Source organism: Oryx dammah, unplaced genomic scaffold (assembly GCF_014754425.2).
Source record: "Oryx dammah isolate SB20612 unplaced genomic scaffold, SCBI_Odam_1.1 HiC_scaffold_25, whole genome shotgun sequence".
NCBI lineage: Eukaryota > Metazoa > Chordata > Mammalia > Artiodactyla > Bovidae > Oryx > Oryx dammah.
The window spans coordinates 72503558-72516020 of NW_024070209.1; the positions used below are offsets into that span (position 1 = coordinate 72503558).

The 12463-nt window shown below is 47.1% G+C and overlaps 1 protein-coding gene across 1 annotated transcript in view; it reads left to right on the forward strand.

The window, feature by feature from the left end:
* Positions 1-12337, forward strand: part of HADHA (hydroxyacyl-CoA dehydrogenase trifunctional multienzyme complex subunit alpha) — a 42643-nt gene extending 30306 nt beyond the window's left edge. The window contains exons 13-20 of the mRNA XM_040224464.1: positions 802-973; positions 5429-5515; positions 8262-8402; positions 9048-9116; positions 9887-10082; positions 10777-10891; positions 11567-11712; positions 11800-12337. Of these exons, the coding sequence (XP_040080398.1) occupies positions 802-973; positions 5429-5515; positions 8262-8402; positions 9048-9116; positions 9887-10082; positions 10777-10891; positions 11567-11712; positions 11800-11945 (1072 nt within the window). The 3' untranslated portion in view covers positions 11946-12337. The remainder of the gene's footprint in view (positions 1-801; positions 974-5428; positions 5516-8261; positions 8403-9047; positions 9117-9886; positions 10083-10776; positions 10892-11566; positions 11713-11799) is intronic.
* The last annotated feature ends 126 nt before the right edge of the window (positions 12338-12463 follow it).

Genomic DNA, 12463 nt, shown 5'->3' on the forward strand with positions numbered 1-12463 from the left:
ATAGCTGCCAGAAACCAGGATATTTGAATCCATACTTTAAGACTTTGACTACTACTTTGAACTTACCACATGGCTTTTTCTGTTGGTTAAGGAAACTAATGAATGGATTGCAGCTTCATTCTTAATTCAGAGGAAAACTCTAGGTCATTTATTCTGAAAGTGTGGTCAGAGTGAAACCTAAGAGAGCCTGTTTTCCTTGGCAATAAAAACAATCAGTTCAGTGTCTGAGTAGCAGGAATCTTGTTTAGCTCTCTGGGGAAGAAGAAATGTTGAGTTAATGTTTTATGTAATCAATATACTGTGCTACTAGGTACTGACCAGGAAATGGATTAAGAATATAAGACATAATGCAGGGTCTCTGTCCTCCAGTAGATCACAGTTACAGAATAACAAAATGATATGGAAGCAAGTATAAACTCATGTGGTCTCAGACCCGTGTTGGCTGTCTCCACTGTCATAGGTAGAGAGTGACTCAAGTTGCTTTTTTGTTTGCCATTCTGGTGTTCATGTTTACTCCTCTTGGCAGATTTAGCTGTTTTATGCAGGCTGGGCATTAGAGGCATCTTGTAGTAGGAAGACTGTGGATGTGAGGGTCAACCTGTCTGAATCTTAGTACCCTCCCTTAACAAGTCCGTCTGAGCTTCTTTGAGCAGCTCAGCCCCCTCAAAATGGGAGGGGCATAGCTAACCTTGCTGAATTGGTAGAAAATACACAGTACACTTTCTGGCCCATGGACACTCAGTAAATATTAGTTTCCTGTTCTCCCACTCCAACTAGAGATGTGTTTTGTTTTGTTTCCAGACTGAATGATAAAGTGAAGAAGAAAACACTAACATCATTTGAAAGGGATGCCATGTTCAGCAACTTGATCGGGCAGCTTGATTACCGGGGTTTTGAAAAGGCCGACATGGTGATTGAAGCCGTTTTTGAGGACCTCAGCCTTAAGCACAGAGTGTTGAAGGAGGCAGAAGCGGTGAGTACAGGGCCTGTGGTGCTGACTCCTTGTGCAGTGAGTGGAGAACACGGACACGGGGTTCTTTAAAAGAATGACAGGAAACTCGTGGTTCTGTTCTTAGGGCCCAAACATAAGGGGTTTTGTTTGTTTCTTTGCAGGGGGTGGATGGGAGAAGGTAAAGTAGCTTTATTTTCTTTGCCAAGCAAAAGGGAATACAGCAGGCTCCACAGCAGTTTTGAGGTGCCCCTCAAAGCTGTGTCCCCCCAGACATAAGTTTTTACATGAACCTGTGCACACTGTGTGTAAAGATCAAATCAAAGTCCTCAGAGAAGACACACAAGTATCTTATTAACTGAAGCACAGAGTTCGTTAGGCTGACGTGGGAGTTCAGTCACCCAGACATACACAGATAACCTCATGGACTGTAGCCCAACGTCTTCGCATTTTGGGTTGGCTGCAAGCTACAGCTCAACTAATTCAGGTCTAGGCAGCAGAGGAAATAGGGAAGAAACACTATCCAGGCAGGATTCAGATGCTCATTTAGTGGAAAATTCTGCTTTGGTCTTGAGTCCACATGCTGTGCACAGTCAACTCTTGAGATGGGATGACATGAACAAAACAAATACTTAAACCAGGTGGTATGAAGGAGGAGGAAAGAAGATGTGGCAGTACTCCAGGCGAGAGGTGGAACCAGGGCCTGGACTAGCCTACAGTGAAGTAAACAGAGTGGAGGTCTGTAAATGGTGTACATAAAGCAGCACTGACTTGGCAACATGCCAGGTGTCTCAAGTAGTGGGCTGTGCTCCTAGGACTCCTGCCACTTGAGGACAGTGTCCGCTCTACTCAAGACCGCGGGTTTAGAAACCAAAGAGCAGCAGCTCCAGCTGGGACCGATTCCACTTGTGAAACACATATTCCAAAGTCTTCTCTTTAGACAGAGTGCATTGGAGATTCAGCTGCAGGAGAATATTCAGAAGAGCAGGGTCGGTACGTGTCCCCTCTGTCCTGAGGTGGCCCTGCCCCAGAGATGTATATCCAGTGTTTCTGGGGCTTTGGGGGCACTCCAGCAGGCACTGGAGGGAAGGCTGAGGGGCAGCAAAAGTAGACACAGCCATTCACCACTGAAAGAGCATTTGCCACCTGATGGGATGATGGTGTTTGCTTCCAGAAAATCAGGGCTTGGGAGGATCTGTGTGTAGAGAAGTTTGTTAGGGTTAGCAGTTGGGAAGCCAGTGATCACGGAAAAGAAGAAAGAGGGATAAGATCAGGAGACATACAGGCTGTAAACAAATCAATACAGTACTTCAAGCCAAAGTGTAAAGCTTAAGGGAGAAGAGAAAGGAACGAGAGAGAAAAGCGAAGGGGTTTCCTGTGTCCATGCAGGCCACAGAGGGAAGGCACCGGGGAAAAGGCAGCAGACAGAGATAAGAAAGGGAAGTGCTGGGGTCCAGCACCGGTGGATCCAGGGAATTTGAAGCGGAGATGGCGTCGGCGTCTGAGGAATTAATTGCTTAATTAAAGATATGGAGAGAGATTAGAAAGAAATAGTGTAGGAAAATAAGTAGAGAAAAGAAGCTGAATAACTTGGTTTACGTGGAAAACCAATAAAGTTCCAAGACAAGGAACTTGCACCATCTACGTAGGCCACCAGTGCCCGCTTGAATAGCGGAGGGCGCCCCACCTTGGGCTCCCTCTCGCATGGGTCTTAGAAGCCAGGGCAAATAAGTAGACGTGGTGAGCCTCCATGCTCCAGATGGGAATTCAGCCAGAAAAGGGAGAAAAGAACGACACGGGGGAGCCAAGCATCGGTGCCAGACCCACAACTTTATTTTCAAAAGCAGCTTATATACCCCAAGTTGTACATAAAGAAATAATGGAATATGCAGAGTTATGCAGGGGCAGCAGTCCTGACCCTTATTGAGACCAGGCTTTCTTTTTGCATACCTTCCCGTATACAAAAGGCCCCAGGTGGTTTTACATCATCTTTTGGCCAGGAGGCCTGTTAACATTTTTATGGCTCTTTTCCTAGATAAATGTCTATCAACCAGAAAACTCTCCCTAGAAGTGTTTTTTCTTTAATCTGCATCACCCTCAAAGTACTAAATAAAGTTACATTCCTGTAGAACAAAGGTGCAGTGGGTTATAACAAAGAAAGTACTTAACTCAAAGATCTAATGTTGCTAATACCAGGTCTACTACCTGTTTTTTCTACATGCCAACTATGTCTACAAATAAAAGATATGAAAATGTGGCAGCAAGTATTGGCTCAACAAATGAAACCCTTAATCAGTCCTATTCTAATGATTTTGACTCCTCAGAAGCCCCTACATTCCTAGGATGTTTTAAGCTTCCTGTGCCTCTCATGGTTGGGAGGCTGCAAACAATCATATGCGCAGCTGTAAGAGTCCGGCAGGCAGGCTAGAAAGCCATCAGAGGGGTTTTTGGGTTGAAACACTCTTGTTATGCCCAGGACACTTATTATCTAAAAGCTCTAAATTAACTTTTTCCAGAAAAAGGTGGTGGGGGGACAGCCCCCTGTTAATGTCAGAAGAGTAGGTGGAAAGCATAACACAGTAAAGCAGGCAGACTCTGGTTTTGGGGGTAGATGCTCAAGAATTTCCAGGGGGACCCCTGAGGCTCGATCCCACCTTTGTGTATGCCAAGCCTCCTTCCTCATGACCTTTGCCACAGGCGGGGTTCCTCACGCTGGCTCCTGGCAGGGAGGGAGTTCAGGGAGTCATGAACTTTTAGCCAATAGTAAGAAAAGAGTAGGAAGATGATTGCCAAACGTAAAGTCCAAGATGTCATGTATGTTGTGGATATTTATGTAGTAAATCACTGGCCTTTACCTCTTTAGTGAAGCTAGTGAAATCATCTAAGGTAGGAGATACTCAAAGAAGTTCTTCAGAAAGAGTAGAAAAGAGCAAGGTCCAGAACAGAGCTATCTTTAGAACATCAAAGAATTTCAGGTGCAAGACCTTTAGAAGAGCCTCAGATCCTGGGCTCTGCTTTCTTTATAGGCAAACAGTAAAGCTGAGTCCACCGAGTATTCTTCAGGGATTCAAAACTTCACTTCTTTCCTCTCGACAGAGCTAAAGAAACTCCCTCCTTTGATATCTTCATAATCCGTATCTCCAGACCCCTCACTGTCCCGGTCATTTCTTCTGTTGTCTTCATCATGTCTCAGCATTCTCTTGGCGTGTGAGAAACCACCACAGACCCCCACAAATCACCGTGACCTTTTCACAGTTCTGCAGTTAGGGTAGGGCTCCAAGAGGCGGCTGGCCCTTAATTCCAGGTGGCTTCCCAGTGGGGACACTCGCGAGACCGCATTCAGCAGAAAGCTTATTGGGGCCCCTCCCTCTCCCCATGGCCTGTCCTCACTTAGTGGCTGAACCAGAACTTCTCTGCAGCATGGCTGCCGGCGTCCAAGAGAGCAGAGCAGAAGCCATTGGGCTTTACTAGGCGAGCCCTGCAACTGGCAGAGTCACTTCTGCTGCTTTCCATTGGTAAAAGCGCATCACAGGCCAGGCCAGGCTTCAGGGGAGGGGAAGGAGACTCCCCTTCTGGATGCACAGAGACACACTTGTACCAGGAGGAACATATTGTTGCCAGCCATCTTTGGAGACATTGGTTTGCTCTTCATAGAGAATTTTACCACCAACATTAGACACTATACCACTAATGACACAGCTTGAGCCTATGTTAGCTTTCTGCCCATCAGGCTCTACTTTTGACTTACATTATTCTTTTGATTAAATTAGATCATGGGGAACTTCCCCGGTGGTCCAGCAGCTAAGACTCCACACTCCTAATGCAGGCGGCCCAGGTTCAGTCCCTTGTCACGGAACTAGATCCCACATTCCGCAACTAAGACCCAGTGCAACCAAATAAAAATAATAAAAAATAAATAAGATCATGGGCTCTATACACAAGTTTACTGCCAAGCCAGGTTTTGCCCATTAGATGCCTAATTTTTTTCCTCTTTCTTTTTCATAAAATCCTAATACAGTCCTTTATCTTTATCCTCATTATAATTGGTCTTTTTTATACCCATTGTTTCAGTGTATCAAATGTATCTTGAACCTTGAATCTCAGCTCTGATGTTAGGATTCTGCCTGCCCAGATTTGCACAAGTTTGACAGGTGTGCCTTCCATGTTTTTCATCCAACCATCTGAATAAAAGTGTGAATAAGTCAAGATAGTGGGCAGAATGCTGAGACAGTCTACATTAGAGACTATTCTCCAGTTCAGTAAAGCTAAGTTAATAGTATTCTTGTACTGTAGATATAATTATAGTGGTGTGCCATTTCTGAGTATCACATGGGTAACATGAAGTAGGCATGCACGTTATGGTTTATTCTTACAATGATGAGGATGGCAGAAACCCAGGTGTCGCTCACTGACTTTGCTTTTGGCTGTCCTCACCTCCCGGGCCTACCTGACACATTCTTAAATGCTGTTCTCCTGCAGGTGATTCCAGATCACTGTGTCTTTGCCAGCAACACATCTGCTCTTCCAATCGGTGAGATTGCTACTGTCAGTAAAAGACCTGAGAAGGTAAATTCTGAGCAGAGGAAAATTCTGAAATGTTTTGCTGCTTCAGGCTCACTGATGAAGGCTTAGAACATGAGGAGGGAGAGGTATGGATTATAAAGTGGGTGAGGGTGATGATGTAGTCCCAGAAACTGGTCACAGAAAAGCTAGTAACATGACCAGTGTGAGATGAAGAAACAAGTAAAGTACAACTAAAATATACCTTATAGATGATTTGCATTCTTAATGGGATTATTATTCAGGCTTAGACTATAAAAGCTACCTTTTTTCATAGTTGGGTATTGAAAGCCAGGCTCTAAAACAAGAGATGCTCCAAAAATAACACTTGAGTTACAGAGCATTTTCTGGTGACTCTGGAATGGGTTTGGTTCCCACTGGGGACCCAGAAATGGAAGATCTCGGGGTGCAGTGGGGTGTGTCCACACATAGGTTTCCTTAGAGCTTCTCCCCAGGACAGGAGAGGGGTAGATGTAGAAGCACTTCACTGTGAATGTTTGAAACAGTACCTGAAAATTTATCTTTGAGCTTCTGCTCTCTACCAGAGAAATCAAGTGCAGTCATTCAAGAAGAAAAAAACAGTTCACCTCTCCGGAGGATAGCAGTTAGCCTCAGCTAACCAGAACCAGCCAGAAGTCAGCAGGAAATATAAAAGGCCTTTAAACAGCCATAACTGTTAATACAAAGTCCATGTGCTCAAAACCTAAAAGTCTATTGATTGCTGTTCTAATAGCTTGCTGACACAGGGTCATCTTATTTCCCAGCATGCAGCAGATTAGAGGTCATGTGGGCCTGATAGAGGCAGGCTCAGTAATAGCAGGAGGAGGTTGCAGGAAGAAGTAGCGGCTGTGAGTGTGGCCCTGCGGGAAGACACCAGACACAGGGTCAAGGCAGATCTGGCCACGTCATAACCATTCATAGCAGCTCCTCAGCACTGAGGCAGCAGAGGAGACCCTGATGTTGTGTCTGTGATGCTAACCTCTCTTTCTCCCCCATGGAGCGGAACAAGCAGCACACTTTGCGTTCCTCACCCCCCAGAGACCTTGAGCTTTTGTCATCTGCTTGCCTATGTCATTCATGTAAGAGTAAGGCCATGGCGCCCCAAGCAGGGCGACCAGCCATCTCGACGTGCCCAGGACATAGGCCCTCCAGTACTTCACCTGGGAAGTAGTCTACCTGGGCAGGTCCCAGAAATCTAGGACAGAGGTGGTCACCTTTGGCACAACTTTTTTGAGCGATGTAAATAGGTTTTGCCTGGGGTAGTGATTGCATGGGTAGATACACTGTTATCAGAACTTATCAAACTGAGCACTTTTAAGGTCTGTGCATTTTATTGTATATAAATTACACATAGTAAAGGTGAACTCCTTTTGCTCAGGAGTGTAGTCTGAATCAGGTCCTATTTTTTAAAGTATTTTAGACATAAGTAGAAGAATAATTTAGAGGTTAAAAGCAACTTTGGGATTGATAAGTTGGTGTGACATTTCAGTGACCTATGCGTCACACAATGGGACATGGGCAGGCTGTGGAGACAGGCCCACCTTGATGGAGTCCCACCCTGCTGTTTACTAACTGACCCTGAGCTACTAATACTAACCTCCTGATTAAGCTTTCTTCCTCATCTAGATAATTAGACTGACTAGTTCACAGAGTTGTAATGGATTACATGTAAAGAATAAATGATAAATGTGCTAATGAACAGTGGATAGTAAGCAGTCAGTCAATGGTAGAGATTAGTTATAGGTAAAGTAGGGGACGGGGCAAATCTATGAATTAATGGATAGATTTGGATGGATAGACTTCTGTCGCAATTTAGTTGGAAGACTGCCTAACTGTCATTATTGAGGCTGTTGTCAAGTTTTAGCATGTGCCAGAATCACCTGGAGGGATTCTTACACCCAGACCTGGGCCCTGCCCCTAGAGCACCGCATTCAGTGGCTCTGGGGAGGGCCTGAGAGTTCGCAGTTCTCACATTGCCAGGCGATGCTAGTGCTGCTGGTCCGGGTACTGGACTTTGAGAATCACTGGTTTAATGACACTTGAGGGAATTTGAGTGTTGAGAAATGTTATTTAAACCCAGGGCAGTCATCCCTCTGTGTCCTTGGGGGATTTGTTCTGGAACCCCAAGTCCCTTATGGAAATAGTGTAGCACAGGGAATTCAGTTGGCCCTCTGTATCCTCAGGTTTCATATCCAAGGATTCAGACCAATTGGTTGAATCAGATTCAACCAGTTGGATTGTATTTTGGCTGAACCTGTATGTGCAAAATCTGTGAATGGGGAGGGCAGACAGTATCCTGGTGGTGAGACCCATCTGTGTAAAATCTAGATGCATCTCTGACAGTCCAGCATATTAAGTAATTCTTCTGCCTGTCTCCCCCAACCCGTTAAAAAGTGGACCCTCTCACCCAAACCATCATCATCATTAATATAATTGGAACCCTCACTCATTCTTTCCCAATAAATTTGGCCTTTAGCTGTGGGTTTGGCATTAATTGTGGATAAGATCCATTGCCCTCAGTGAAAAGCCCTAGAAGCAAATGGAAGAGAATTTTGGGTAGCTCGCCCATGAACATACTGGACTCTTAATCAAAGAACCATGAAACCAAACCATTTGACCATATCAAGCCAGTATTCCCTTACTACAACAGCCTTTCTCTGCAGTGCTTTCCTAGCAAAAAAAAAAAAAGAACCCTAATAAGTTTCCTCTCTCAAGAGTTCTAAGTATGGCAGTGTTTTGTCCCCCTTGCCAGGTCATTGGCATGCACTACTTCTCTCCCGTGGACAAGATGCAGCTGCTGGAGGTTATCACAACTGAGAAGACGTCAAAGGACACAACTGCCTCTGCTGTAGATGTCGGCCTCAGACAAGGGAAGGTCATCATTGTGGTTAAGGTGAGGAGCTGTGGATCAGAGCAGCAGATTCAGAAAAGTGCCATGAAAACTCCTTATATGTATGTCCAGGCTTCTTGGTGACTCTTCAGGTCAAATAGATCAGCCTTTGATATGACTGGGCTTCCCTGGTGGCCCAGATGGTAAAGCATCTGCCTGCAATGCAGAAGACCCAGGTTCTGGTCCCTGGGTCAGGAAGATCCCCTGGAAAAGGAAATGGCAACCCACTTCAGTACTCTTGCCTGGAAAATTCCATGGACAGAGGAGCCTGATAGGCTACAGTCCATGGTGTCACAGAGTCAGAAATGACTGAGCGACTTCACTTTCTTTCTTTCTTTGATATGATTTCCCCTTGGTCATCTACAGTACGGACAGTGGTGTGACTACTGCTGATTCGGGGTCTGGGACACAGTGGGTTCTCCCAACTATTCCAGACCTTGCAGGTGATGTGAAACTATCTCCTGTCCTCTTGGAATCAAACTAGGCTGCCCCCGGCTCTGGCTTGTGCAGTTCAATATTAAGGATTCTGACTGAGATTATAAATCACCTTGAATTTTGAAATGGTTCCTGAGGAAGGGAGGCCGCTTTCAGACTCAGGCAGTGCCCTCAGCCGAGGGGCCCATGAGCTCGTGTTCTCTCCCTTTGCAGGATGGACCTGGCTTCTACACCACCAGGTGCCTCACACCCATGATGTCTGAAGTCATCAGAATTCTCCAGGTTGGTATCACTCTCAGAATGTTGGAGGCATCTTCCACTCCTGAAACTAGTTTTCCAGACTGGTAATGTCAAGACGAAGAGCAGACTTCCTTCTAATACACTAACTCCTGGCTCTTCTCCAGGAAGACCTTTTGCTGCCCTTCCATTCCACCCACTGTTGGGACATCATGGGCGAAAATGGGTAGAATTTTAGCTCTGCTCCCCTAGCGTCCTCCCTGCTTCAGTCACCCCGAGGCCTCCCGACATGCTCTATGTGCTGTTTCTGCATCCTCATCCAGAACAGGACCCGTTTTGGTCTGGTTGGTGCTGTACCTGCTTCTGCCACACGCAGACCCCTCTGGTAGCCGTCCAGGTTGGTCAGTGACAGAAAGGGCGTGGCCACACTTGCCAGGCTCCCGTTAGACTCAGGGATCACAGGCCACTGCAGCCCTGCTCCTCGGTGATGTCTCTTTCCTCAGGGTAGGGAACCTTACCACATCTGGCATGGAATCTCTGTATTCTTGAGATTCAGGATTCCAAACAAGAAATGAATAACTTGTTCATGTCTAGACTTCCTTTGAAGGCCATAGGTTAGGAAAGGCTCACACTCTCTCCTGGGGCTCTCCAGCCTCTCTGTGCTTCCCTGTGTGTACCCAGTCCTCGGTCTGACCTGGCAGCGCCCAGAAGAGAAGTGGGTGCTACACCAGGCTGATTCTGGGAGCAGCACAGGGTGCCCTTAGGGGAGCCTGGGACAGCCTTCCCCTGAGGCCCTGGGTTTGCTGCCCATCCAGGAAGGAGTCGGCCCTAAGAAGCTGGACTCCCTGACCACGAGCTTCGGCTTCCCTGTGGGCGCCGCTACATTGGTGGATGAAGTTGGTGTGGATGTCGCAAAACATGTGGCAGAAAATCTCGGCAAAGAGTTTGGGGAGCGGTTTGCAGGTGGAAGCCTGGAAATGCTGCAGCAGATGATATCCAAGGGCTTCCTGGGTGAGTAGCCTCAGAGAAACGGAACTAGCACCATGAGTAACGGTCCCTGCAACCCAAGAGCTACAGAGGGCCAGGTGGAAGAGTGTATTTTCTCAACAGAGCCCACTGTCATAGGGAATTTAAAAATGATTTCATGACAGCCTCTTCTTAGGCTGGGCCTGTAGATTATGGACAAAAGGTGGAACTCTGGCCTCCTGAGGCTCTGCCATTGCCCACGCAATGCAAGATTGACAGGCATTTCATCCCACCCACAGCCTCTACTACACGCATAGTACTGCAGGAGCCTTGCACCCAGGCTTTCCATGTTCTCTGACCACCTGTGTGGAGAAAGTAAACCTCTGAGTATGTAATTGAGGCCCACCGGAGAGGTGGCTTTCTCTCTTGGAAAAGTAGCAACAAAATCAACACTAGGACCTGGATGTCCGAGGACCTGGTACTGCAGGTGTGGACATTAACACTCTCCTACACAGCCTTTCCCACCCAGGTACCCAGATTTCCAAGCTCCGAGAAACATAAGCTCTTTTTTCCTTCTCTGCCAGCTCTTCTGACAAATACTAATTTCTGGAGTAGGCTAGATCTACAAATTCAGGAGTGTGGAAGAGAGGCTAGGGCTTTCTAGTAGACTAGCAGAGAAGAGAGTTCTCAGTGCTGAGCTCTGAGAAATCATAACTCTCCCTTTTCTTGCTTCTTTTAGGTCGCAAGTCTGGGAAGGGCTTTTACATTTACCAGGAGGGTGTGAAGAATAAGAATTTGAATTCTGACATGGACAGTATTTTGGCAAGTCTGAAGATGCCTTCTCAGCCTGACGTGTAAGTTCAGTTGAGGGGCTATCAGTGTGGAAGTCTGTTTCTCACCAGCCCAAAGCTTCTTGGACCCTCCGCAGTCCTTTTTTTTTTTTTTATGATCACAATAGGTGATCATAAAAAAAACATTCCTGATTCTTAACACTTTCTGCCTTTCCACATTCCACCTCATTCTCTACCAGACATCAGGGTAAGGACTGCAGCCAAGCCTTGGGAAGACATCTGGATAAGCCATCCCTCTGAGGGTGCCAGAAAGCAACTAGAAAGTTCTCCTGGGCTTGCTCAACCTGCACACCGTTCACTGTCACCTGTAGTCAGTACCTGCTGATACCAGGACACACTGTCTGCCCTGCAGGGCCTGTGCTCGTTTCCAGTTAATCAGGGCAGGCAGCTCTCCACTGTCCTTTTCCAAGGGCAGCTCCTTCTCTAGAGGCAGAAGTTCATTAGGGCTGGCCCCAAGCGCCAGCGGAGAAGGAAATGGCAATCTGCTCCAGTATTCTTGCCTCACGAATCCCATGGACAGAGGAGCCAGGCAGTCCATGGGGTCACAAAGAGTTAGACATGACTGAGCAACTAGCACCCAAGCTCCAGTAGCACCAGCCCTCACTCCCATTCCGTGCCAGGGCCCCTACATCCTCCCCTTGACTCTTCCTCTCCCTGAATGTCTCTCCTTGTTGGCAGTTCCTCAGACGAAGACATCCAGTACCGCCTAGTGACCAGGTTTGTGAACGAAGCCATCCTGTGCCTGCAGGAAGGGGTCTTGGCCACGCCCACAGAGGGAGACATCGGTGCGGTCTTTGGGCTTGGCTTCCCCCCGTGTCTTGGAGGTTAGTCTTGCAAGTTAAAAAGGTAGCTTACTTCACCCCAGAGCTTGTTTCGCTTCTCCTTCAACAAAACCCTCTTTCTGCATTCAGGGCCCTTCCACTTTGTGGATCTGTACGGGGCACAGAAAATAGTGGACCGGCTCCGGAAGTACGAGGCTGCCTATGGAAAACAGTTCACCCCGTGTCAGCTGCTTGTGGACCATGCCAACAACCCTAACAAGAAGTTCTACCAATGAGCAGGCCCTGTCCCCTGCCCGCTCGCCCACCAACACCGACCATGGCAGCACTGTTTCTCAACAGAGTGGCGTCTAGATTTATCAGAGTGACCAGAAGGAAGACAAACTCTGGCACTGGGTATGTGCCTTGATCAAAGTGCCTTTAGCTAGGACATCTCTCCCTCCCAGCTAGGTCTGGCTGTGATGTAGTTTGTACTTCCTGTTGGAAGGTGGAACCCTCTGTATGCACCAACTTATAAGCCCTGAGGCCTAGGGTGGCAGTGTTTCTGGAGCCATCCTTTTTGCCTGCTCCTCCCAAGAGGCCAGTGGTGGTCACTGGTGGCCAGTGGCGGTGAGGACAAGTTTGCACTCAGCCAGATACTTAACAATAAAAATCAAACTTTTCGTCAGTCTGACTGCCCATTGCCTTCTTTTTTGACGTTGCCCTTCTGGTGTAACCCCCTTTCCTTCAAAGAGTAAGCTGGAATAAAGCCCTATGCTCTGGGGTAGGAATGTGTTGGGAGCTTGAAGCAGCACCT